The 27,240-nt window shown below is 40.9% G+C and overlaps 1 protein-coding gene across 4 annotated transcripts in view; it reads right to left on the bottom strand.

Annotated features, from left to right (window-relative positions):
- Positions 1-27,240, bottom strand: part of Sdccag8 (SHH signaling and ciliogenesis regulator SDCCAG8) — a 191,779-nt gene that overhangs the window by 88,888 nt on the left and 75,651 nt on the right. For all 4 annotated transcript variants that reach the window (XM_041635410.1, XM_041635412.1, XM_041635411.1 and 1 more), the window contains one exon: positions 13,814-13,956. In XM_041635410.1, coding sequence (XP_041491344.1) covers positions 13,814-13,956 — 143 coding nt within the window. The remainder of the gene's footprint in view (positions 1-13,813; positions 13,957-27,240) is intronic.

Here is a 27,240-nt window from a genome sequence, read left to right as displayed (position 1 = left end):
CTTAAAATGTGCAAATATGTACCATTTCAATTATAAGCTAAGGATTAACACACAGCTCCATCACTGCTTCAAAAAATTTATAATCGAGACTACACATCAACCCATGCACATTTTAAATCTAGCATTAAAAAATAAGGTTCTGCTTAAATAATAATGAAATAGAGGCTGCCAAGAGAACACAAAATCTACCTATAGAAGTATAGGCTGTCTGACAGATGAACTCTGTGAGGAACAGCAGCCCACAGAGATGAAGTGGGAACTGTCAGCTATAGCTCTGGGTACCAGTCTCACGAGATAGACACACAGAACTCCTTAGGGCTTAATAATCTATTAGTATTTTAGATACTATTATTGTCCAGGAAAGAAAAAATTACCCAGCGACTCTATTTTCAAATTTATCAATTCAAATTTAAAAGGGGAAGCTATTCTTTAGGGATGTAACCAAAGCCCTGTCACAATGCACACCTAAATATGACGTGGTGGAATTCATGCAGGAGGTGCTGGATAACCACCTTGAGATTTAAACAAATCTCAGATGTAAGGTTAAATCCAAAGGTCTGAAAATTTTTATAAATTCCTTATAAAGAATTCAACTTTTCATTTAAAAACTGAAAATATGTTTTAATTTATAACTAGTCGAGAAAACACAGGGAATTTAATTTGAACCTGAGGGTTTTTGTTGGTTAAATATGTACAATTTATAAAGCAGATTTTTCTCAAAGCACTTCTCTGGACGTGTGAAGGAAAAGCATTGTGTTGCTAAATACAAAGTCAAACAGAACTTACAGCTAAAAAATGGTGCCATTTTTAGCACCAATTTCCAATATATTACTAAACTTAAATATATTATTTAAATCCTTATGTAATATGCAATATTATTTAATATATGGATTTTGTATGAAAATGTGGGCTCCAGGGGAGTATTCTTATCTCACTGAAACAGCATTTCTAAATGGTTTCTACTTTGTGTGGAGAAAATTCCAACTGCATCTGATGGATCCAGCAAGCTTCATACCTTTCTGGATATTTTTTTCTCTTTAGTATAGTTTGCATTTGGTGGGAGTTTGGTTACCTGGATCCCTGCTTCTGGATGGCACTGAGCGAGTCCTGGTAATTCGATCACTTCTGTGGTGGCTACGCTACATGAAAGGAACTAGCATTAACAGAATGCTAGCCTAACAGAGGCAGCTTGCAAGGAACGCTTGCTCCTCAGAAATCTGTATTTCAGAAAGACACCAGAGCCGTCTTTTAGAAATTTACAGATAAGAACAGAAAGAGATGAGAAGAACCAGCGAGCTTTAGCATCACTTCCAGCCACACACGGGCATCTGAATGCACACATGCAAACATGTTTCCCTTCCGTAAAAGCTCAAGGCGCAGAAAAGGGAGCAGCATCAGGCTATTACAGAAGGACTCACTTAGGAATTCGGAGAGCACAAATATTTGTCTGCCTAATACTCAGTGTGCTTATTTTATCTTCGAAATAGGAAAATTAGGAAGGAGAAAGTTTAGTTTGATAACAACACCTGAGACACAAATTATACAAGAAAAAAAAAAGGCAGCTCAGCACGGGTGCCAGGCTGCAGCAGGGAAGAGGAAGGCGGCTCCTAAGGGCACTGCTAGGTGAAGACGGAGCTGGTGCCGCTCACATCTTTAACGCCAGTTTTCCTGAAACGACATATGGGTGTAGGATGCAAGGTAAAACATTTAAGTTCCTTAATAAAGAGCCGATGTGAGCGTCTCTTCATTCTGAACGTGCCTGGCTGTTCAGCTTTCCCAAGAACCAGGCAGGCTAGACCGTTTCCCCTGGTTCACTGATTTTTGTCTGCCAGTGTTATTTTGACAACAGGAGATCGTCATTTTTCACCCCTTTTCTCAGCTACCTTAAGGCAAGACCTTCTCTGAGACATAAAAATATTGCAAATCTGTAGGACAAAGACCTGAGATGTTTTCATAGATTTGATGGGGGCGGGGGGGGGGGGGGGGAACGGGTTTGTAAGATTCTGTTAAGAGTTAGAAGAGACTAAGTGACAACTTTAAATCTGCCACAATCATTTACTAATGTGCTGCTATATCAAATAAGTCTAATTTTTTGACAGCACTAAATTAGATTTATTGCAGAAACTGCTGCATAAATAGCATATGGCTATGTTATACCACCTATTTCAAATCCTGGTAATGTTACCCCTCCCCTCCAAAATGAAGAAATCGAGCCAAACTATCAACCTTCTGGAAGAAAAGGAGAAAGAAAGACACAAGTTTGAAAACAGATGTCAGAGGCCTGGGTATCCTGTCAAAGACATGGCATTCGCACAGATGCGCTGACCGGCAAGAATGAAGGCTCCTTAATGCACAATTAAATTGAACAGGTTGGGTTCTCAATTTTAGTTCTGTTTTACTATTTGAGCTCTAAGGTAGGCTTAGATTTTGATGTTTAATCCACGATTACATGGGGCAAAACAGGAAGAGCAAGGGGCTCTAAATCAAACGCAGCTTAAGTTAGGTTATGAAGAATTATTAAGGAGACACACATATATCATCTGGTTGCTTTTAGTTTTCATTTGTGAGAGACGTTTGTGGTAGAAATCATATCAGAAAGTCTTTTCTGACTTTAAGTATTGTCCTGATGCTGCAAACTGATGCACAAAATATATAAAGTGACCACTCTGTGTGTCACGCTGGAGACTAGCATGGCAGAGCCACACAGGCTGCAAAAATCAACCTTCATGGACGCTGACACCGGAAACCGTGCACTGATTTAGGGGATGGACAGTTCCCCCGTTCTCAGTCTAACACTCAACCCCACCCCCAAGTTTGACACAAACCAACTCAATTCTCCTTTCTGAACAAAAGTTTCAGTTCGTCCGTAGATGGGAAAGACATTGCAAGGTCTTCTCTCAGACCAATGGGCACACCACTGCAAACATCATGGCACTCAGCTACCCCGCAGGCTCCCTCTCAGTGGTCAGCCTTCCCAGCTGCCCTATCTGTTACTGTCTGATTAGTTCTGCTAAGGAGCCCCTCCCCTGCCAGCTTTCAGTGCCATCTGTTCTACACAAGATGGCTGCTGCCCAGCAACCTAACACTGCCCTCCTACCTGGCACCCGGCTACCATCCTTACCCCAAAGTGCTAACACAGGTTCTCGCTGCTGGCAGAGTCAGGGTTTCATTACTACTACTTTGACAAGCACAGGGTTGTTTGTAATTTCTCTTTTATCCTGATTTTGATTGTACAACCACCTCCCACTGATTCGGTTTGCTTCAGTTTTGTTGCTCACAGATTTTACTCTCCACATTAATCTCCCTCTGGCATGTTACTGCATCTGTTCCCTTCTTTATTATTAATTTTCAAATTCCCACCATTTTTGACAAAAAAGGAGGTAATCTACACTCTGTTTCTGCCCATTTCATTTTCTTTAATTTGGAAGATAAGTATGAAAGCATGCCAAAGAAGTTAATTCTCCGTTAACAGTTTGTTTTCTGGCATCCCTAAGCCTTTGTATATGAAAAACAGATAGGGATGAATGTTGATGGAATCACAACAACAGAATCGAACGAGTCCTGACTCTAATGGAAAGCAAACATATGAAACATCATCTAAGAAGTTTATTAGTGATATGAGTTGTCTCCTGCGCCATTATTCCCTCTACTTTTAACAGATAATTCTTTGCAAAAATCAGTCTGGGTGCAGGAGCAAAATGTGGGTTCCTCTTCAGTTCTGACACGGGTTTTCCTTTACTGTAGATGGATTTCATTATTCCTTAATAGGATTATCATCTTTTCTCGGCTCCAACACTGCTGAGCAATTCAACCACTAATGGCTCTGAATCAGTGTCTCCTTTCAGAGTCAGGTAAAGGACACAAGTGCCACCAGTGCTCACAGCAGACACTAAGGAGCTCCTGGGTTGCAATGTTGCTTCCATTAGCAAAGGACAATCTCAGGAAGAGACGGAAGACTACGTAAGGTTAGAAAACAGGAAGCAACATATTTAGCAAAATACTCTTTGTAGCCTTAATTTGTCAACACTACAACCTTGTCAAAAAGGGCTAGAGTAATAGATCATGGCCACAATTGTCCCAAGTTTTCTAGACTAAACATTGTGACAACAAATTAGCTTCTTTAACATGAATTCATATTAAAGTATTGAAGTCCCTGAACAGATAGATGAACCACCCCTCCAATTTACAGGAGTATGGGTTAACAGGATTTTACGGATGTGTACATCCTCATGAAGCCACAGTTAAGATCTGTAGAAAATGAAGAGCACCTGGAGGTTTTTCCCCAAGGTGAAGGACATGTGTCAGGATCAAGTGAAGCCCACTGGCTGGAGCCCAGCAGAACAGCTTCTGGAAAGCCAGCAAGGACAGGCCACTTACAACCCCTCCACCCTCCACCTACATCAACAGTGGGCAGGGAGGGTGGTGTAGAAGTCTTTCGCTAGTAGAAGTCCATTTATATAAAATCAGCCCTCCACCTTTGGGTAAATCTCTTAGTCAGAAACAGGCTCTGGTAAGACAATGGTGTTTCCAAGGCTGACTTCTTCCAGGATCTTCTCTGGAGAAGCAATCCCTCCTAGGCCCCAGAACCCAAGCAACACATCTTTCCCTGTACACCCCAGGACACGATCAAAGCAGGAGACACTTAGTTCTCTCCCAGGTGAGGGGATGCACGCGGGGGAGGCCACGAGGAGCCATGGTAGAGCACAAACTTCCTTAGCTAGACGTGTACTTGGCAGGCTGCTCCCGCAGGCTGCTTTAACTGCTCTGAGCGGAAGCTGACTGTCCACCCTCACTGCACACATGGTCTCAGAGTGCAGCAGTGTACACGCCAGAGGCAGACGTGGAGTCAGGTCACTGAGGAGACTGAAAAATCTCCCAGTCTCCTGAACCATCCCAGGCTTTTTAAATAATCTTTGCTTCTTGGATTTATCAATCAATGACTCATTGTTTAATAAATGTGTGGCTATTAAATAAAAAATGAGTAATTCCTAATAATTCATATACTAAACAAAGCCAGTTAGGAGGGAGGCAGTGTTTGAGAAGAAATTAAGCATCATTAAGTCAACTGACTGTTTTCTTCCCTCCTTTATTCCTACACTAACACTGGAGAACAGACCTCTCGCTTAGAAATGCTCCGATTTGAGAGTATTGTACTAACTATACACTGTTGCCTTTCCCCCCGTCTATTTTCCTTGAACTTGATGCTCGCTGTTGTTGAGTCAGGCAAGTGGTGTGGGCAATACTTTCTCGGTTTCCTCTGGGCTTCTTCAGAAAATGAGTTGGCTGCCACCACCACCATGCTCCAGGCTGTGGGCCTGTGAGGCAGGGAAGAAGAGAGCATCCCCAGCGTCCATTTTCATTGCACACACATTTGGGCGTCGCGGAACTGAGAGGAGTGAGCCAGGGAACATTGAACAGAACCTGCAGACACACATTTCCTGGCAGCCTCTGACTCCAGCCTCTCTGCCCTGGGCCACACTGAGACCAGGGGCCCTCGGCTGTCAGACAGGTGGAGAGACCACGCACAGGCAGTGTGGTGTCCACCAGAGCAAAATGCAGTGCCTCCCTTTTCCTGGCTCTTTGACAGCCTGCTTTCCTTGATACTAGGTGGGGGAGGAAAAGAGGATGCAATTTATAACAGTACCAAGGCCATCTATTTTGAGCCTTGAAGATGTTGGTTGCACATATATTCATTTAAAATTATTTTTGACACGTTCTCTGCTTAATTTATTCATGAAAGGAGTACAAGAGGGGGAAAATGAGCTTAACTTTTAAATGGAAACTTTAGGCTAAAAATTCTTGAATAAAACTCAAGAGGGAAAAAATGCAGTTAACTGTGTAATGGCCAGAGACACATGGATGCTACGCTTTCTTCAAATAAGCCCAGGGCTGAGACCTAAGCCAACTGATAAATGCACTTCTTTCCCATTTTTTCTTAATAATAAAGAACAGAAGTAAATTTATGCTAAACACTTGATGTCAAACTTGGTGTTGGGGAACCAAAAATAAGAGAGGCCTGGGTCCTGGCTCCAGAGCCGAGATTTTACAACCCTCAAAGTCTATCTCTAAATTATTGTGTTTGTTTTCATACTTTTGTGTATATGTGACTGTGACATCTAATGGCTTCCCCCCACAGCTATAACTTCAAGTCTCACCCTTCTAGACAGTTTCCTTATCTACTAAGGGCTGCTCTCCATCTAACTCAGTGTTGGCACCGAGACACAGAGTAGCTCAAACCCTTGTAATTAAACAAGTTAGTTTGAAGTCTGGATCACTTGCAAAGTTCTAGTTTTGTACAACTGCAACACAGATGAGTTGAATATTAATTAAAAACAGATACCCACTCCCATTTTTAAAAAGCCCACTCATCCCCAATTGTTGCAATTTACATTGGTATGGGTATGTATGCTCAGTCCTCACTGTGTGCACAACATACATAAGGCCCTGGAGTCAACCCCTAATACAAATTCAAAAAAGAAGTGAGGGAAAGAGGAAGAAAGAAGGGAAAGAAGGGTGCCTTATACAGATAGATGCATTAGTTTCTATACTGACATGATGTTTATGCATCTCACACCATCGATGGGTACCAAGCAGACACTGTTGTAAGGATCTAGGCAATACTGGCACAGGCTCAGCACCTTCTTTACCTCTTGCTTCTTGCAGTCAGAGTGTTCCTTCTCTAAACTAACTCAGGGACCCTGCGAACTGTCCATGCCTCTTTGGATTTACACTGGCAATGGGCAGTGCCAGGCTCAGATCAACATGAACAGAGAAGCTCTCTTCTTTCCCCTCTTCTCTCTCCATACTATTTTTCAGGTCAAGGAAAAGTCAGTGATCATATTTTAAAATTAACAGGGACAATAGAGCAGACACCTGCTCTTTCCTTACCCAGGGTCCTTCCCACCTTCTTCCTAGTAAAAGAACTTCCTTCAAGCCAAGGGTGACTTTCCCCTGGCTCCCCGGGGCTCTTCTGGCTGCAGACTGCCAAATCCAAAGGCAGTCGTGGACACAGCACAAACTGCTTCTAAGCAGGTGGTCTTGGAATTGGAGATTTTGTAAGTGCAGGTTGAGAGGTCATATGTTAAGTCTGAAATCAAAGGCATCTCCTTCTTTCTCTCCAGTCTGAAGAATTAAGGATCTGCTCTATGAGAAGGAAAAATCTGAATGAATGAGCCATCATCAAACGAGGAGAGCTTGCCATGGACAGTTCCAATACCATACCATGGTGGTGCTGCCGCCAGTCCCCAGTCAAAGAAGCCAAAAGGCCAGCTGCCCTTGTGCTGTATTTCTTCCTTTGAAGGTTTCTAAGAACTCAAATAGAAAGTCTTGACTCATGCTGGTAGTTTGAACAAACCAACTCAAGAAAGCATTTATAGCAGTTATTATCTAGAAGCTCTAGAAAAGGAGTCCTAATCACCTGCTATCCCAATTAGCCTGCCATCACAGTAGGACAACCTCATGACTTCCCTGCTGTAGCTTTTCTCAATTTCAAAATGATATAAAAGCTGAAAAGCAACTTGCTAGCTATTGAGGACAGAGGTCAGATCTTCCCATATGAGTCATGAAAGGTCAGGGCATAATGATCATTTATAGTTTCTCACTTAGATGGCTGCTCTGAGTATTCTTTGGCAAAACACTTATGTAAAAGGAAAGATAAGAACTTTCATGGTAGTCACGTTGATAAAAACAGGAGTCTGCAGGTTGAATGACAAGTATATCTCCCATCAGGTCCAAGGCTTCCTATAGGAACGTCCCTCCAGGACAAAAATGAGAAAAAGGATACAGAATTTAAGAGAATATGTTATATCAATGAGGTACAAGAGCTACGAGGAAGACTGCCACCAGTGTCAATAGCTAGTAAGTCACATAAACATGCAGCAATGGCTGCTCTAGAGAGTTTTGTCACAAATTAGCCTGACACATGTACACAAAGAAAGGTTTTATGGAGGGAATAAAATCTTATAGTTCTGAAGACATCTGGATTTATTAAAAATAAATATGTAAAGGGATTTCCACTTTTCTGTAAAAGCCTCCTTCCTCTTGATAAAAATGAATCCAGAAGAAATACAGTTTCATTACAAACACTAAAGGAAATGGCCACAAGACCTAACTGTAGTGACATATATTCCAATCAGTACATGAAGGATTCATGAACACTTATTTCTATTACAAATTAGTGCTACTGATTTTCTCAGTTGTCTTTTTGGGAACAATCACATTTATCCATTTCCCTAGCAATTTACATAGAATTACAGCCTAATGGAAAGGGATTAGCTTGGCAGGCAAATTAGTAGGGTTAAAATCTTCTTCTATAACGTATCAGCTGAGTGACCTTAGATAACTCATCTTACTGCTCTGTAAACTGGGAAAGCAGGAGCTGACATCAAATGAAGCTTACAAGGACAGAGCAGCTGCCTTCTGGCCAGTTCTTGAAGTACAGACTGGGGCTCAGTGAGTGTCAGTCTCTGGTGCTGGCTTTATTCTAAAAGCTATTATGGGGATCACGGTACCAAACATATAGTAAAATGAATATATTCTTAATCTAAGAGCTTTCCCTTAAGGGGAATGGAGAAACCAAGAAAAGGAAGTTCTCTGTTCTAGCAGGAGTCACCAGGCAAGGATGCAGCAGGAAAATTAGGATTCAGGGGGATCCTGAACAGAGGATAAGGTTACAATTAGGCTAGAAGAGGCCACTGAGTTGTCTCATTTGTAAAACCAGGAAAGGAGAGAAGCGCTCACCATTGTAAGGCTGCTGCATTCACAGCATCTGGTTGGGAATCAGCTGTGAGGGTTACTGGGGTGGAAGGAAATGGGAAGGCCCGCATTGGCCAGGATGACCCAACTGTCCACGCTAAGTGATGCAGACCTCTGTGACAGCCAGTGTGGTGCAATGGGAGGCTTTGAGAGCAAGACGGCAGTCATGAGGGTGGTGTGTGAATATTCCCTGTGCAAGGGTTAGCTAACAATTGGACAGGTACTAGATGACTATCCCCAGAATGCTGTTGGGAGCTCAGTGGAGACTATGTTACAACGAGCAGATAGCAACTTGAGTGACAGTTCTCGAAATTCCCTGTGAGGTGCAAACTAAGGACGCAACTTATGTAAAGGATATTTGAATCAATCTAAGTGTTCAGAAATAAGAAATTAAAAATGCGTAATCTTGTGCTGGGCAGTGGTGGCACACGCCTTTAATCCCAGCTAGTTGGAGCAGAGGCAGGTGGATCTCTTTGAGTTCAAGGCCAGTCTGGTCTCCAAAGCAAGTTCAAGGGCAGTGAAGGCAACACAGAGAAACCCTGACTTGAAAAATCATTAAAAAGAAAAAAGAAAAAAAAGAGGTGATCTTGCAAGTCAGTTAAAATTATAATCAGAGTCACAATAAAAAAATTAATGAATATAAATAATCCGGTCTCACTTCATTTTACAAGTAATTAGACCTAAAGAGTTAAGTAATTTGTCTAAAGATTAAAAAACAGTGACCTCCCGAAGAAGACACTGTGACCCATGTTTTCTCTACAGCACTAAATGCCCCACTATAACCATGGCGTGTCTCCATAGCCCAGTGCCCCACTATAACCATGGCGTGTCTCCATAGCCCAATGCCCCACTATAACCATGGCGTGTCTCCATAGCCCAATGCCCCACTATAATCAGGCTTGTCTTGAGTTTGAGATACCGCACTATGACTCAGGTTTGCCTATGCAGTGCTAGATGCCCTGTTCTAATCAGATTTGTCTGCAGTACTATGGCCAGGTTTGTCCCCAGAGTCCTAGATACCTCTATGACTTCCTTTTGGGACAGCATGATCTTTAACAGCACTTGACTGTTTCACCAAGCTGTCTCACCTTGTCTGTCTGTATTCTGATGCATCCAAGGGCCGCATCTGATATTTGCTGCCCAGTGCTCTTGTCCATTGAACTTTAAACACAGGGCCTTGGGCTAGGGTTGCACTTCAGTGGCAGGGTGCGTGCTTAGTGTGCATATGGCGCAAGACCAAAAAATTGGGTTCAAATGCTCCCATATTTATATATTTGTGTATATTGGTTCCTTATCATGAAGATGTGTCTGTCTGTCTATCCATCTGTCATTAAATATCTCTGTGAAGTGTCAAGATCTAAAGCTCTAGTCAGAATCTTCCTCACACGGAAGCCACATGACCCTTAGGTTTCCCAATACCATATATTCTTTTCTTCTGTTGCTTCTTTATGTTTCCTGGTTGAAGCTGAGGATTATCCAGTCAATCTAAAGTAGGAATTATGGAGTCACTTTTGATTGTTCCTCTCCTATTTATTACTCTAAGAATGCCTCTTGTATGTATGATTCTCCTCCCATTTGGCTGAGACAGCCATGGCCCCAGCCCTCATTGCCATCCCCGGGACTTCCATGCTTCCTTTCTGATGGAAACTCCACAAACCTTCTCTTCCTCAATCAATTTCAGAACACTTTTCACTCATCTTCTAAAAACACACATTTGAACCTGTCCTAAACTCTCCTGACACCTCACTTGCAGCTCCTGAGGAAGTTAACTTTCCCTGTGAATGGCCTGGTAGGAAATAGCTCAGGCTTTGCAGATTTCATTCAGCTCAGCCACCACAGTCATCCATCACACAGGATAACTCATGAAAGTTCAATTACAGATGGTTAGGTATGATAAAATACTAATTTCACTCGCCCTATTTTTTAAAACAGTATAAAAACATTCTCCATGCATTGATCATACAAAACAAACAGCAGGCCAGATATGGTGCATGGGATTTAGATGCTGACCTTTGCCTAACCAGGGTCTCTTCTCCAACCTCAGTATAAGGATCCTAATTCAGGACATCCATTGTACACTGTGTTGACAGCAAGCTTAGTGTATAAAGAGTGGCCAGTCCCTCTCAGAACCACCTTGCTCCACAGCACTGCCCACTATACTTCTGCTGGTCTCTTCTTGAGAACCTTTGTAGTCTTAGCTCCTACCTGCCGCCAAACCTTACAGGAAAATTTATATTTGCTTCCATATTTATATCTTTGTATATACCAGTCCCTTATCTAGAATATGTATCCTATCTCTTTCCACTTTGGAACTTTTAAAATGAACTTATTTATTAAGACCTTTCCCAAACAGCGCCCTAGCCGTATCGACTTTGGTTACCGTCGTTACGCGCAGTGCAGAGCTAGTCCATTCTCCCTCCCAGGCATCCCTGAAGCAGCCGTTATGTCCAACCCTGTGCTGCTGTAACACTCGACAGTGATTCCACACAAGAGCTGACTCCTCTACTTAGTGTGAGCAACTGAAGGGCAGAAATTGACTCTTATTTTCTTCCCTATGCTTAAGGATGAGCAAATTACTTAAAGCCTAGTAGGTGTTGAATGAATAACTATGCACCAGGTAAACATGACATTCACTAGCTGGGTCCTTCAGGGAAGGCTGGACTTCTATTTCCCAACTTTAATGCAATTTGAATTTAAATCAGGACAAATATCAAAAGTGGTGGGTGATTCTTTCAGAATGTTCTACAGATTTCTATCCTGTTTTAATTTTTTTCTCTACCTATATAGATTCAACTCATTATTTCACCATCATTTTGTAGGATGGTTTTCACATTTACTTTTAAAATTCACTAAAAATGTCTGAGAGTGCATGGCAAAATGCTCACTAGCAGGGGGTTCTGTACTTCGGCTTACCGACACAAAAGAGATAGAGAGATAGCCGCCGTTTCCCGGTCACACTCCCGGGTGCACAGAAGGAATAAAGAATTGCGAGCGTGAAAACCCTACAAAGATGTCAGGAATACTCAGCCCAACAGGCACGGCTGGCTTCCAGAGTGAAGGAGAAATGCGTCTGTTTCCCTGGCGTTTTAATTGTCATTTTCAAATTTGTGACTGTGGTTTTTTTTCTTTATTAAACATGAACATAAATGAAGCATAAAATGCTTATAAAAAGTACTACACTTAAAATAGCCAATTAAGCTTTATTCCTATGAAGTGGGCTTACGTTGTTATAGACTCTGAATAAGTGAAGCACAGCAGAAGAAAGCTTTCTAGGGAAGCAAGCATAGCCTTTTCTCTTAAGAACAAAGGAATTGGTTAGCACGCATCCACTTCAGCAGGGACCGCATCTTAATATGCTCTACTTGCAGGAGCTGCTCTTGTCAAACGGTACAAACTGGTACTATAGGGAAACTCTCTACGGACTTTGACTCCAGAAATTAACTCCGAACAAGACAGAATCGCAAAGGGGCACAAGCAGCATTAATATTTATTTGCCAGAGCTCGGTCACACCAAGACATTAAAAGCTGTCCCGTTTCTATAGCTTGGTAGTGCTTAGCACACAAATGGTTGCATCTCAATAGAAGTCTGACAGAAAAGAAAAGCCAGCAACATTATCATGATGAACTAAAGTTTAGAATTTTGAGGATTAAATAGCCACAGGAACCGGGTTAATAGTAGTTCTCAGTGCCACGGTGACAATGCCTTAAATGGGCACTAAAAGAGCAGCTATTATTCTGCAATATTAAGCATTTTTCCTCATAAAAGTGTTTCATCTGTTGGGGCTTTCCCCAGGGATCATACATGTCTAAATGCTTTCTTTTCTCTCTTCTCTTTTGCTCTCTCCTCCCTCACTGCTTAAATCAGAAGGTGTCAAGCCATTTGGAAGATTATCATAACAAAATGTTTTTAACAAAGTTTGATTTGAACAGAACTGGAGGCATCTTAGCACTAACCCAAAACTTTGGGAGGTTCACCAACCTCTAGAATATTTTTTTTCTCCAAATGCAGGCTGTTCAAGTAGTGTTTCTCTCCATCTGTTATCATACCGTGCTCAGAATTACATTGTCATATTTAATGCAAAAGGGATCGTTCCTCTTTCATAGCTTAAATCAACACAGTACCGCAATGGGAAGGCCAGTGTTTTCCTATGCTGTAAACTAAATCAGATACCATAAACTTACATGGGATTGTAGACAAAATTCCCTCTAAAACTGAGACACTCTGAGAATTGAACAGACTCAAAGGATTGATAGAAAAACCGAAAGCTGTAAACTCTGAAATGGTGAAGTGAAGTAGCTACTTCTCTTTCTTTCTGGACTGTTCTTTCGGTATATGTTTATGTATGTGCATATGCACACACATGCATGTATGTTTATGTATGTGCATGTGTACACACATGCACTACACGTTTCTAAATCAGCAAACTCACAATGCTTACAACCTAGAGTTCTATTTTAATTTCGAATGAGCTATATGCTCACTTAAATTCACAATGGCAAACCCAGCACAGCACCTTATGACGAAAACATTGCCATTCAAATCCTTGCTGCAGTAAACTTGCTTATAATAATGATTTGAATGCAAATAGTCTCAACTTCATCTCTAATTTTACACCTCCTTAGGAAACACATTCCTTATTTTTGTATCAACTCCACTGCAATCTGCTCCTAGCATGTCTCTTCCTTTTGTCTCTCACTAGTGACAGAATCTGGTTATTTTCATAAATACATTTCCTCATAGTCTTCATTTCAACATTTTTATTAGACATACAATTAATAAGAGAGGTGGTGGTAGAAATATGTCATCTTGCTTATACTGATAAAGAATCACTTAAATATTTGAGTACTGCAGACAAACGGTTTTGTAATATATCAGTGATTCCCTGCCACACTCATCATTCACGTGTCTGGGTGTTTTGCTTGCCACATATCCACTTTCTGTAATATGCCTGAAAGCTGTGTGTGAATTGAATGACTAAGAGTAACAACTGTTTGGAAGCCTGTGGCAGAGTCAGTGGGACGTACTGGGTGCTGTGTGCATAATGGGATTAGGGCATACCTGGTGAGGTGCAGTTGGCGCTCAGACTCGCCCAGCAGCTCTGTGACTTGCAGGCACTCCTGTCTGGCCCGAGCTGCCTTCTGCTGCTCCTGTTCCACATGCTGCCTGCTTTCACTCAGTTCTAGTCTCAATTTCTCAATTTCCTTAGGGAGATGGAGAAAAAAATACTTATCAAATATATACAAATGAATTAAGAAATAGCTCACTTTCATTTCTTCCATGAATCTTAGTACAATAAGAACTCATTGGAAAATTGAGACTAGCTGCAGTTCCCTGACAAAGAGAATTAGCACATCCACAAACGCACCCCCATAAAGGAGTTCTGGGCTGTGAGACCAAGTCTGATTTAAAACATGAAACAATTGATGTAACCAATGCAAATGATTTCATCTACTGTCATGCAAAGGCTTGAGCCCTTTCGAGAGTAACCCTAATCTAACAGGGGCTACCTTTACAATGTCACATTCTCTAAGAGACCTGATCAGACACAGGCAGTGATGTTAATCATGTATGTAACTGTGTGCCTCAAAAGACAGATTTACGGTTTTATTTGGATGTCATAAAACCAAATTAAAAGTTGAAACAATTTGTTTTCAGGAAAATGTGAAGCGTTAGAAATCCATTAGCATAAAGCTTAATACTGTTTGTCCCCAGCGCGGGAAGGGGCGCAGCATGAGGTCCTCCAGTCTGAGCAGAGCACCTGTGACAGGCCACAGGCCGGTGGAGCACTGTCGTACTGAGCGTGGATTTATATATGCATGAACATGCACAGAGCTTATTAACGGAGGAAGAAACTCCTTATCTTACTGATAAGAAATATTACAAAGCAAAAATAAAGTATACTGTACATATTTTGCATAGTTTATACATTAAAGTAAAAATATTCATCACAGAATATCTATGACATTAAGCAAACCAAAGGAGCTGGACATAAAAAAATAGATGATAAAAACACACACAAAAAAAAAAAAACAAAAAAAGGTCAGGAATATTTTCAACTTCATACATACTAAGTGAGAAGCAAGTCTGCTGCACAAAATGCAATGTGTTTTCACGTCTCACCAGACCATTTCAAAACAGTATTTATACATACTTTAAAATGTTCTCATGTCATTTCTCAATATTCTAAGTGATCTCCTTTATATATCAACTAAGATAAAGCAAATGGCTCATTTTTCTTATATTTATAATGCTATATTCAGTTTATACCATCAAAACTGTGTATTGCCAACTATATGATAAAGTCACTTGTTATGAGTGTCAAATATTATTTTTGAAAATTCATATACATATAGGCATACTACTATCATTCAGAGGATGTTTCTATATCTTTCAAACAGAAATATCAAATATTTATTTTTTTAAGTATTTTAAATTATTAAAGTTATACTAACTTTTTTAGTCTTACAGTTAAATATAGCTAAAGATGTAAAACATAAAAGAAAAGTCAGTAAGTTTTATTTGCCTAGAATTTATGAAGTTAAAAGCAGGGAAGTCTAGAACTGGGGTTATATACTGACATTAAAACTTGAAACTTCAATCAATATTATAAAAAAAAACTGTGCTTAATATGATCAAACCAGAACATTCCCATCTTTTCTTGATTTCGCAGGTAACAATTCATGTGATAGATAGGAAACACACAAAGACAATCAAAATACAATACACACACACAGACACATACACAAATAGCAAATGATTATAGAGAAAACACATGCCTCAAAGCATGGACAGATAGATTGGCATGGGTGAGAACAGCAGAAATCACGTGACGCCACAAGGACCCATGGGTGCGAGATGGGATAGCACCATCAGCGACATGAGCTGTAGGTCGTATTCTTATTATGAATGGTAGGAGACAATGGTTTAAACAGATATGCAATTTGAGAAGCTTAGTTTTAAAAACTGTATCAATGTGTATGATTAATTTTAGGCAGCAAGGAATGACAGATGGGAAACCCTGAACAGACAGCAGCAATATTCCAGACAGGGGTAGAGAGACTTAAAACAGAAATATAAAAGAAAATGGTGATATTTCATTTAAAAAAAAAAAGTGATGTATCTGGCCGGGGACATCTCTCAGTGAGTGACATGTTCATGGTGCAAACCTGACCACCTGAGTCTGGACTCCCAGGCCCCGTGGAAAGCCAGGCTGGGGTGCTGCCCTTCAACCCCAGAGCTGGGAGGATGGAGGACTCCAGGAGACTGTTAGTCAGCCAGTCTAATCCACCTGACAAGCTTCAGGCTTAGTGCAGGACCCTGATTCAAATGATGAGGTGGAGGGCTATGGAGGACAATGCCTGACATCAATCCCTGACAACCCCCTACACACACACACACACACACACACACACACACACACACACACACACGAGAGGGAGGAAGAGGGAGACTAAACATATACACTAGAGTACTTCATAAGAGGATACAAAAGAGAGACAAAAGAAAACAAAATTCAAACTTCCTTAAAAAGAACAGACTCGATTCTTTGAGCATTATTCAATAACAACACATGTACTTCATGCCATTTTAGGTTTACAGCAGCTGCCTTCCTACCCTCACAGAATAAAGCGGCTGCACTAAAAGTCAGTCAAACTTACAGGCAAAGATCACAGTTTCAAGAGCCCGCATGAATCAGAACTTGGGGCTTTGCACCTCTGTGACCCTGGACAAGTCACTCAACTCTCACTCTCTTCAACCCAAACTCAGAGTGATGACTGGACCTGTCTCCAAAGAATGTGGTGAAGACCCCAAAGGACGGGATCAGGAAGGAACAACCTGGCAAAGGAAGCATGGCTGTCCCTGGTGTTCCTGACTGAGGGCTGAGGGACAGCTCCAAGTAAGGTACCTGTCTAGAACATGTGAAGCCCCATGTTTTGAGTCCCAGCACCCTCCAGCAACAGAGCAATTTAATCCAACAAACCTCCCCTCCTCTATAAAAGCATAATCTTGATAGAAACTGAATAAAATTTTACTTATTCTAATTTCAAACTACAAAGTTCCTTTTTGTGTGGCGGCCTGCTTCTGATTAGATGTGCCAGCAAAGGACTCGCTGGGACAGATAATCAAAACCAACACACAAGCTACCAGCTGGATGGAGGGTCGACACTTAGCTCCCCGAGTCAGGAAAACCTGCCATGGCACCAACTCCAACAGTTAGAAGAGAAATCTCTTGCCAGAAATGCCATGTTCCCACTGGCAGAATAACCCTGTGCCTCACCCAACTGGGTCAGGGCTGCTTCCTGGCTGCAGATTAGTGGCTTTAGGGACGAAAGACCGTCAGTGGTCATAGGCCAAATGTACATTCCTCTCAAAGTACACTATTAACCTCATGTCCACAATGCAGCCTGACACAGCCATCTTTCGGCCAGCTGGGTGACAGGAGGGCTACATAGCTTTACACCTCACCAAAAGACAATCCTCAAATCATACCCACAAGAGCTCAGAGTGTAGCTCCCTGGGAAAGCACCTGCCTAGCATGTTCACAGTCATCAGAAACAAGAGAATAAAATAAAAACAAAAGCATGCATATAATCCCCAGAATGACAAAAGTAGAAGCCATTAGGAATGGTCATTTTGAAGCTCTGGCTATATAGGTCATAGGTTGAGGGGAGAACTTACCCCTGTTATTCTGTTAAATGGCCATAAGGAGTAAAATTACGCCTAATGATTGTTGCTGCACCCAGAGATCAGAGATTCTCTCCGACCTCATCAGGGAATCTTGCAGCAGACGGCAGTTACCACAGAGACCCACAACCACTTACTGTGCGAAGAAAAAGCACTGTGCAGTGCTTGCCGGCAATGACATACCTGTATTAAGATTTTCCTTAATCATATATATAACCTTATTTTTACTGATTAAATTTTCTTTTCAAAATAACCACCTAATTTGAGTCAAACAATACTCAATAATTCATTATCTTAAATGATACATTACTAACTCTTCTAATATTCATCTTCATTTTTTTAAAAAAGATATTTTTTAGTGTATGAGTGTTTTGCTTGCATGTATGTGTAAGTATCACATGAATGTCTGGTAGTTGCAGAGGTCAGCAGAGGACATTTGATTCTCTAGAACTAGAGTTGCATGTGGGTGCTGGGAACTGAACGTGGGTCCTCTGCAGAAGCAGCAAGTGCTCTGAACCACTGAGTCATCTCCATCGCTCCCATATTCATATTTTAAATGACATACTTACATTACTATTTCTTGGTTTGAAATCTAAGACATTAGCTATCATCTTCTTCCTCTAGGGCACATAGTGTCATGTATCTACAGTCCAAACTTATTAGAAAACTGAGGCAGGAGGACCACTCCAGTGTAGTCATTCTATGACTGCCTACATATCACTCTATAGGCCCAACTCACGCCTTCAGATAAGGTTTAGTTACTAGTCAGTAGTTCACTTACATTATAATGGAAAGTTTTTTCTCTACTAAGACAAGTGTTATTTTTTGAGTAGATTTTCTTCAACAATGTTTTATTATTTGGGGGATTAATAGCCTAGTACTTGGGTACAAGGGTCTCTGTTTGCTTTGGAGCTAAGGTCTTGCTGTTTCAGAGGCTGGTCTCAAACTCCTGTATGCAAATGATCCTCCCTGTCTCTGCTGCACAAATAGCAGAGACTACAGGTGTGTGTATTCATTCTGGTTCCCCATTTAAAATAATTTATCTTTCTAAGTAACTGACAGTTTTTCACAATTATTCAAAAACAGTTGCCAAGTAGTCACACTTCCAAATAGTGAAATATTGAAGCATAGTTTATTTCTTAATTCTGACCCTTTTGATCTGTCTTGTATCAACTCTTTATGCCTTCTCTAATGTACCTCAAGAGTTCTTTGCTAGTCAGGCATAGTGATATTTGTGTTTAATCTAAGCATTCTTGATGCAGAGGCAGGCAGATGTGTCTAAATTCAAGACCAGTCTGGAATATATAGCTAGTTCAGTTCCTACTTTTCTGGGGCTCATGTCACTCTATGTCAAAGGAGTTTTCATAAGAAAGGAGGCCTCAAACCATAAACTGTGTGTGTGTACATGTGTCTTTAAAAACTCTTATAGATAAACTCAAGAGTTTGTCTGTATATAAATCTGACTCTGAACACTACAGGCCCTAGACCACTGTCTTCAGGATTGTAATGTTACCACTGATGAGTCTCCCTAACTTCTAGTAATTGCTCTGCAATTTGTTTTTTCTCTTCCTGGAAACTTTTACAATATTCTCTCTCCCATTCGCTTTGCAGTTTTATGAGTGGGAACTCAGAATAGGTTTTCATGCTCTGTGTCCTTGTTTTCAGTGGCCCCATTCAATAGGAAGGCTTATCTAGAGTGGGTTAGGGTTTAGTTTTGGGACACTGCCTTACATAGCTGTTTTTATTTTTTTTTCTTTTTCCCAGAAACAAAGTTTCTCTGTCCTAGCTGTTCTGGAACTTGCTTTGGAGAACTCGCTGGTCTTGAACTCACAGAAATCTGCCTCCTGAATGCTAGACTTAAAGGTGCCACACTCAGCTATATTTTTAAATATTTTAATGCCAGACATCTTGTATTTTCTAGACTGCCTAGGCATTGAACTCTGACCCTACCAGACTGGTTATCAAAGTTAACCAGAGTCTAACATCTGGAATTACTTCTCTTTCCAAGCTTTCTATTAAACGTAAGGAAATAATAAACCATATTCCACATTCCCATCAGTTATTTCCTGCATTCCCTTATCCTTTTACATAACATTCATCTTTACTTTGTCAGGTAATATCTCATCTATTAGAATGTACAATATTTCAGAAGTTCTCGTCAGCTCATCATCTACATCACCTCAGTTTTACCCAGGTTTGTTAAGGGGTACTTTTGCTACCATGATTAACTGAGTGGGTAATCTCTAAAAGAAAAGAGGTTCATTTGGGGTCATGGTTGCAGAGAATGGGAATTCACACTGGCAGCTGCGTGGAAAGGGAAGTGCAGGCACACAGCACGGAGAACACAAAGGGCAGGCAGCTGTCCTTTGTAAGACTTCTCTCCTGCATAACAAACCTAGGCTATGAGCTCATGCAAGAAAGACACTAATCCAATCATGGGGCAATGCCTCCAGACCCAAACACCTCCACTGATCCCCACATGCACACCTCCAGCACTGCCACACAGAAAATTAAGACTTCAGAACGAAAGCTCTTGCGGGACACATTTAAAACATAGCCAGATTCCATTAGATTTGTTTTCTTGTCTACTTTAGACCCTTTATTATATTATAGGGAGTGAATGGAAGCATGGATGTAATAAGTTTTGGATAACACATATTATTTTATCATGTACTACTCTGCAAATATCCACTCCTCACACCCTCTTCCCTGACAGTAGGTTATACTAGTTGTCAAGTTGGGAGCGTAGGCCCCTGCTCCTTGCATCTATCCCAGTCCCCAGGCCTGGTCTGGACTCCAAATCCCAGCAGGCCAGAAAGGGGTCAGGACCACTCCCCAGGGTATTTAAGTGATCCCCCAAAAGAGGAACACATGGTCTCCCTTTCTTCCTCCCAGGGGTCGCGATTTTGAGTCTTCCGGTTTCCACCTCGGGGCCACCCGAGAGTGCAGATCTCCCATTAAACCTGGATATTTCTTAATTTGGCTTGTTTTGATTTGGCTTGATTTTGCATCGGCAGGGAGCTCGCGTTAGGAAATATTCCTAACACTAGTCTCCCCCAGCAACTCTGGACTTCGCCATGTGATTTCATTTAGACAATGGTATCATAACACAAGCAGAAATGGTTTGAATTTACCTTCATGATGTGATGACTCTCCATGAGAAAAACATTACTTAGTGTTGCTGCTGCCCTCCTGGCAGTCTGAACCACAGAAAGAGTACACATGAAGAAGGATGAAACCCTAACTTTGGCCAAACCAGACACCCAGTGCTGTCCTGTTTAGCCAAACCATCTTCAAGGCTCACAGATGTTAAATAACTTGGAGAAAATTCTATAGTGTGAAGCTGCGATGAAAATTGGGCTGATTTCAATCTCAATCCTTCTATCATACCATATAGTCTCTCTAAACATGCCTAGATATAGCCTAAAATAAAAATCTCACAGTTCGCAATTTGGTACTGGTAGAAGATATGAACAACAGGGTCACTGGGGAAGATAAAAATCAGATAGCCTGGATCAAAGCACAGTTACCACTGGTCATACAAACAAAGCCATGGCCACAGTTTCCTATGAAGAAGGATTTTCATGTCAGTATGAACCAGTGTAGCACTGACATCTTACTAGCCTCCAGATCAAATACATGTATTTCTGTGAAACGTCTGTTTTTCTACTTACTTCTAGTCAGTTTCTAAGGTAAGCAAATATTCCTTGAAGAATTATTCCTAAAAATGTTCTTTTCTCCCTATAGAATGTTAGGAGAAACGGCAACTAATGAATTCAAAAGCACTTCCTGAGGGCCAGTGCAGCTCTCTGGCAAAACTGTGCACAAAACAGATGAATTGGGGCTAAGATATTTGAGATGAAGCAGATTCAACTACATGATAACAATTATACAACTATACAGCAGATTTGTGGTTAAGCCAAATGTAAACCCACTGTTCTGCCATGCTAGTAGATTCAGGGCAAAATAAGAATGCCTGCGGCCCTGCAGTCCCTCTGCATGAGAGCTGAGCCTTTTGGACTGGTTTATAGAGAATTTACACCCGCTGCATGAGGGGGGTTCTGTCCAGTTTCAGGATGTAAGTCTGGTTTACTGTAGACAAAATATCAGGTCATTAAAAAAAACTATATTTTTTCTTTAAAATGTGTTGTGTTTTGCCCCTAATTATATTTTACTGTGCTAAAAGAGTTTAAATATAACAGACTTTCAGGCATGATAGCCTTATCAATGCACACTGCAACCACCATGGACAGGGATCTGGAATTGTTAGAAATACAAAGGAACATTAAGACAACCTAAATGAGGTAAATTACTAAATAAGATGTGATTATTAAGAAGCTTAGAAAGAAAAAGGAAGCAACTTTTTCAAATGATGCATGGCAAAGAGCAGCTAAGGTATCCTGGCAAGGGCTGAAACTGACAGTGTCACAGATAGAAATGAATAAAGATCACCCAAAAGCACAGACTAAAAAGAGGCAGCATTAAATAAGATAATTCTGAGGGGTGAGAAGAGATGATTCAATACGAAAGGTTAAGACTCCCAACCGAAAACACAAGACAATGCGGAAACAAATAGAAGAGTCACAAACCGTGACAGAATCAAGACTCTCCTGATTGTTGACGACACCATTTACCATGGGGAGCTTTGCTTAGTTTTACAATATCAGATAGGAGTTCCTTCCTACTGTGGCTTTAAGTTCAGACAGCTGCTGGTTGGACAGATCCTGCCACGAAGTCATTACTGTCCTTTGCAGGATTCACAGCTAGGTGGGGCCACTGCTAAGCCCCTCCCCATTAACATGATTAGCACCTTCTAACACCTTGAGAGTTAACTACCAGGGAAAGGGCATCCAGGTCAACAGAAGCTTGATTTCTCCACTGTCTTGTGACAAAAGTATGTAGAGTGTTCAGCACAGTGTCCTAATCTCAAGTTCTGGCAGGCAGCCAAGAGCAATGCACTATTACCCTGCTATGGTTTGGGGTGTCTCTTAAAAAGGCCTGGCCAACAGCTCTGAAGTAGCTATCCCACAACTGGCACCATTTGGCAGTACATGGATTTGGGGGTCATTGTGCCTCATGTGAGAGGCCATAGTCTCTAGAGAACCTACTAGTATTACCATTTTACTAAATTGATAGGGTGTCTAATTGCCATTTAAACACATGTCCTTATTTACATAGGTCAGTGCACCTCTCGTCCCCCATCAGAGGCTCCTTTTTGCAATAGATGGCGGCTATTACAGAGTCACAAATGGGCTACGTACAGAGCACAAGCAATTGTGTAATGTTCAGCCCCAGATGAGACATCTGTATCATAAACCCAATACTCAAGTCCTTTGGAGCATCAAGGAAGAGGAAGCAGCAAGGGTGTGAGAGCCAGAGGCCTGGGTGGACTGCTGTGAAAAGGTGTCTTCTAGGCATGCAAGGATGCTGAACTCATGAAGTCTCAACAGCTATGGCTGATGAACAAGACCTGCCCAAGACCCTACCACTCAACATCCCAGAGTGGATGGGAGAAGGGCTCACAAGGCCCCGCCCCCAGGTGAGGGCTGAGGAAAGGGGAGTCAGTTTTGTTCATGAATGAGCTCCCTAATAGGTGGCACATGCCTAAGTGATCAGCCTTATTAACTCATGTGTATGTGCATACAGTAAACACTAATAGGGCGTGGCAGAATTTTCATATAATAATAATTATGTTATTACTACACTACTATAAAAGAAAAGGAAGTGAATTCAATAGCGGAATATGGGAGCACTCGAGGAGGTGGAGGGGAGAAGAGGCGGATGAAAACTCTGGAGATTTAAAATTCTTACAATCAATTTTTCCTTGTTGGAATATCAGAAAGTGCTTTGAAAGCTGCATTATAAAGATAACCACCACTGAAGTGACAGTAAGGACCTAGCACTACAGAAGCATACCGGTCCACAGCTGCCCAGGCTGCATCCCCCATCTTCTGTGTGGAGAGTCCCCCGAGTTTTGTGTCAATGCGTTGTAAGGGATGCAGCCCCCCATGATGTGATACTTGCATCCTAAAGTCACTCACTTTGTTCGGAAGCTCAGATCATTTGTAACTGGCATCACTACAGTGAAACCATACACTTGCATCTCAATGAGCTACAGTGAAAGAGAATGGGAAGAAGCATGCACTGAATGAGCGAGGGCTGAGAATCTGCTGAGCCTGTCAGTCCGCAGCACACGCCATGCCCCATCCCATGAGCATTCCACTACTAAATGTGATGCCATCAAAAATAGGCCAAGTGTCACAGAAAGCATCTCCATAAATACACATATTTATCTCTTTCTGTCTGAATAAAGAACAATCTATCCCCAAAATGGTAGAAATATTGTATACATTTTTGAGAAAGGTAAGTATGTTGGCTGGGTCTCATCACTGCCTACAGGCCAGTTTGATTGATGGTTGATGTAGGAAGGGCCCAGCCCACTGTAGGTGGTGCCACCCACCCCTGGGTTGTGTAAGAAAGTCAGCTGAGCAAGTTAGCTACAGGGAGTGAGCCAGTAAGCCCCGTTCCTCCAGGGTATCCACGTCTTTTCCTGCCTTGAGTTTCTGCCCTGACTTCTCCCTCAGAAGGAACTATAAGTGGAAATAAACCCTTTCCTCTCCCAGTTGCTTTTGGTCACCGTGTTTTATCACAGCAGCAGAAAGCAAACTAAGCCAGTATGAATGTTTGCAGTTTAAGAGAAAAATGTGGCACTAGACACAAAAATAAATATGTGCAAATCCATCTAGACTACTAAATAAGGAGCAACTTAGGAGATTTTTCAAGAGTAAGCTTGAGCAATAAAATCTCCCTTCCTGAAATGACACTCCCGTAATGAAACACACTGAGTTTATTTTAGCAGAAGGCTATATTTCAATAGCACATCTTGGCAGGTTGGAAGGGGTCAGTAATACTTGACTACGTTAAGCGGGAAGAAATTTTTGCTCCTGTCATTTGTGAAGATCTTGGAATTTACCACCACAAATATCCAGGATCTGTTGTAACTGCCAAGATGACAGTTTCCTGAACTCCCCAGCCTAGCTGAGTACTCAGTGACACCTGACACTAACAACTAAGTTTAATGTTTCAGCAAGTAAAATGCTGTAGGCTGGGGCTGTGCCATCCCGGGCAGTATTTCTCTGTTTTGTTTTGTCATAGTTATATTGTAAGATCTCTGTTCACAAATTTAATAAACTCAAAACACTCTGGGTCTTTGGCAGCTCCTTATTTTCCATAGTGTTCTATCTCACATACTAAGCTATACTGAGACATTGACTATCATAGTCTTATAGGGTTGTCTGTGAACAAATATAGCAGAAAAGATTAATGTAGGTTTTTATTTCTTTGCTTTGTGCTTGTAAAGTGAATCTCCATGTTAGAATGCTTAAAACAAAACAGGGCTCAAAACAGGAATAGATAAGCACCTTACGTTATAGAAAGAATTTGTTACCCATATATTCAACATTCCAATTCAATAGAAGGAGAAATAACTTTTCATTTAAAATACTAACATATAAATAAGAATTTATATGCATTTATATATAATATCTAAATAAAGACCCATATTTAAAATATATGTATATTATAAATTATAATACATTACTATGCAAGTATATAATACATTCAAATTGACTCTATGCTATTTAATGAAATAATGACTGAAATGTTAGTTTTAAAAAAATCTGAAAAGAAAGCATGGCATGGTGGTTTATATTTATAATCCCAACATCTAGGAGGTAGAGGCAGGAGCCAGGTAAGGCTAGATTAGTAACTTCAAGGTCAACCTGAGCTACATGAAATCTTATTGTAAAAATGAAAAACAAAATTAAAAACAAACAAAAAACAATAAAGAGCCAAGAAGATATTGTGACTCGTCACACATACTCCCTGTGCAGAAAAGCAAGAGGTGTGGCTGAGAGCAGCCAATGCAAGGGAGTCCTAGACTTGTGTTTTTGGACAAATTCACACAATTTTTAGGTGGCTGGCAGAATGGCTAGGTAACCCAAGTTAAACTCTAGAGCTCATAAAAAGGCAGGAGAAACATGACTGCACAAAGCTGTCCTCTGACTTCCAAATGCACACACACCATGCACACACACGGAACAGCAACAAGGAGTGCATAAAACAAAGCAGTCACTTTAAACTGACTTCATATTAAAAAACAAGTCACACTAAACTGGCCTAGTCCTTCTGAAAGCATTTCAAAAGAATGCTGGATTTAGAATAACTATGGTGGAGGAGCTGTTTCTTTGAAAATGCTTGGGAATAAAAATAGTAAGTTCTAAGAGAGACTCAACTTACAGAGACTAAGACCCTGAAGTGCTGAGTTCTAATGGAACATACATGTCACTGTGCTCTCCCCAAGGCTCAGAGATCTGCATGGAAGAGGAGGTGGGGAGACTGTAAGAGCCAGAGGTGGTCCACACCATCAAGGAAACAGTATTTTCCAGACACAACATGGCACATGCACGCTGAACTTGCAGAGATTGTGACGGCATATACAAAACCTTGGCATGCTTGAGCTAGACAAAATCCCAGCACAGAGTCGGGGGAGAGGGGTACAAACCCTATGGATGATTGAAGAACTATAGGCATTTATAGCTGCTGGGGGGGGGGGAGAGGGAATTTTTGTTAATGATGTGACCACGCACCAGGGTAGGCCCATTCCCAAGACACAAAATGAACTTAATGAAGAAAGCAGAAGAAATCTTAAAGTTGGGTGAAAATGCATACAAGAGATAAGATGGTAGAAATGGGAGAAGCTGAAGGTAATGACTATGTTCTAAGCATGTTGTAAAAGAGTCTCAGAGAATTAGTCCATATGCTGTTCCAAAAATGGGAATTCCTTTTTTCTGGGGAGACAATACATACAAAAGAATGGAATTCTCATAGGCCAAGACATTGTTTTATATGATTTTCACTTGTATTAATAAAAACAATGTACTAAGTACAAATGCTATAAGGAAAACACATTCTTAATAAAAATCCATTTACAATTGTGGCTAGAACACTTGCTTTGTGTGTGCACAGCCCTGGGTCTTGAAAAGCAGAAAAGTAAGAGAGAAGAGAAAAGCAGAGAAGAGAAGATGGAAGTGAGAAAGAATGGGACTCTAAATAGCTACCCCCAACTCAGGAAAGCATGCCATAGGGTGGAAATATTTATCACCAATTGGGAAAAATCATACAAAACAAAAATAAAATACAAAAATTTTGGTTTGGGAAAGCAAGCTATTAATTTACTGCTTTAGATAATTCCTTCTCTTAAGGAAGAAAAATCATGGTTCTGGAGACTGGGTCGGCAGTTTCCGTGCTTACTGCTTGTACAGAGACCAGAGTTTAGTTCCCAGCATCCAGGTCTAGAGGCTCACAACCACTAACTTCAACTCCAGAGCATCTGACGCCCTCTTCTGGCCTCCACAGGTCCCTGCATTCATGTGGCAGACACATAGACTGTCAGACATACACACATAAATGAAATAAATCTTTAAGAAATTCCTTAAGTCCTTAGTTCAGTACAGCAAATGTTTATGAATACATAGTATAACACCTACTATGCCCCACACTATATATGCATATTTATGTATATTTCAGATATCCACTTAAGCAGATATGCACACATGCATATGCATTATCCATGTAAAACATGCAGTATGTCTTAGTCTTCTGTCCTTTATAATTACAGAAACATATATTGCTTACCATTTTGATGAAAATATATATATATAAATTTATATCACTTCTCTTTTAAATTTACAACCATTAAGCTATAGTAATTAAGAGAAATCACTACAATATTCTTGTTT

Source organism: Microtus oregoni, unplaced genomic scaffold (genome assembly GCF_018167655.1).
Source record: "Microtus oregoni isolate MIOR12 unplaced genomic scaffold, Mior012 000047F_ref0000412, whole genome shotgun sequence".
NCBI classification, from domain to species: Eukaryota; Metazoa; Chordata; class Mammalia; order Rodentia; family Cricetidae; genus Microtus; species Microtus oregoni.
Note: the sequence above shows the minus strand (reverse complement) of the source record. Positions and strands in the feature narration are given on the sequence as shown.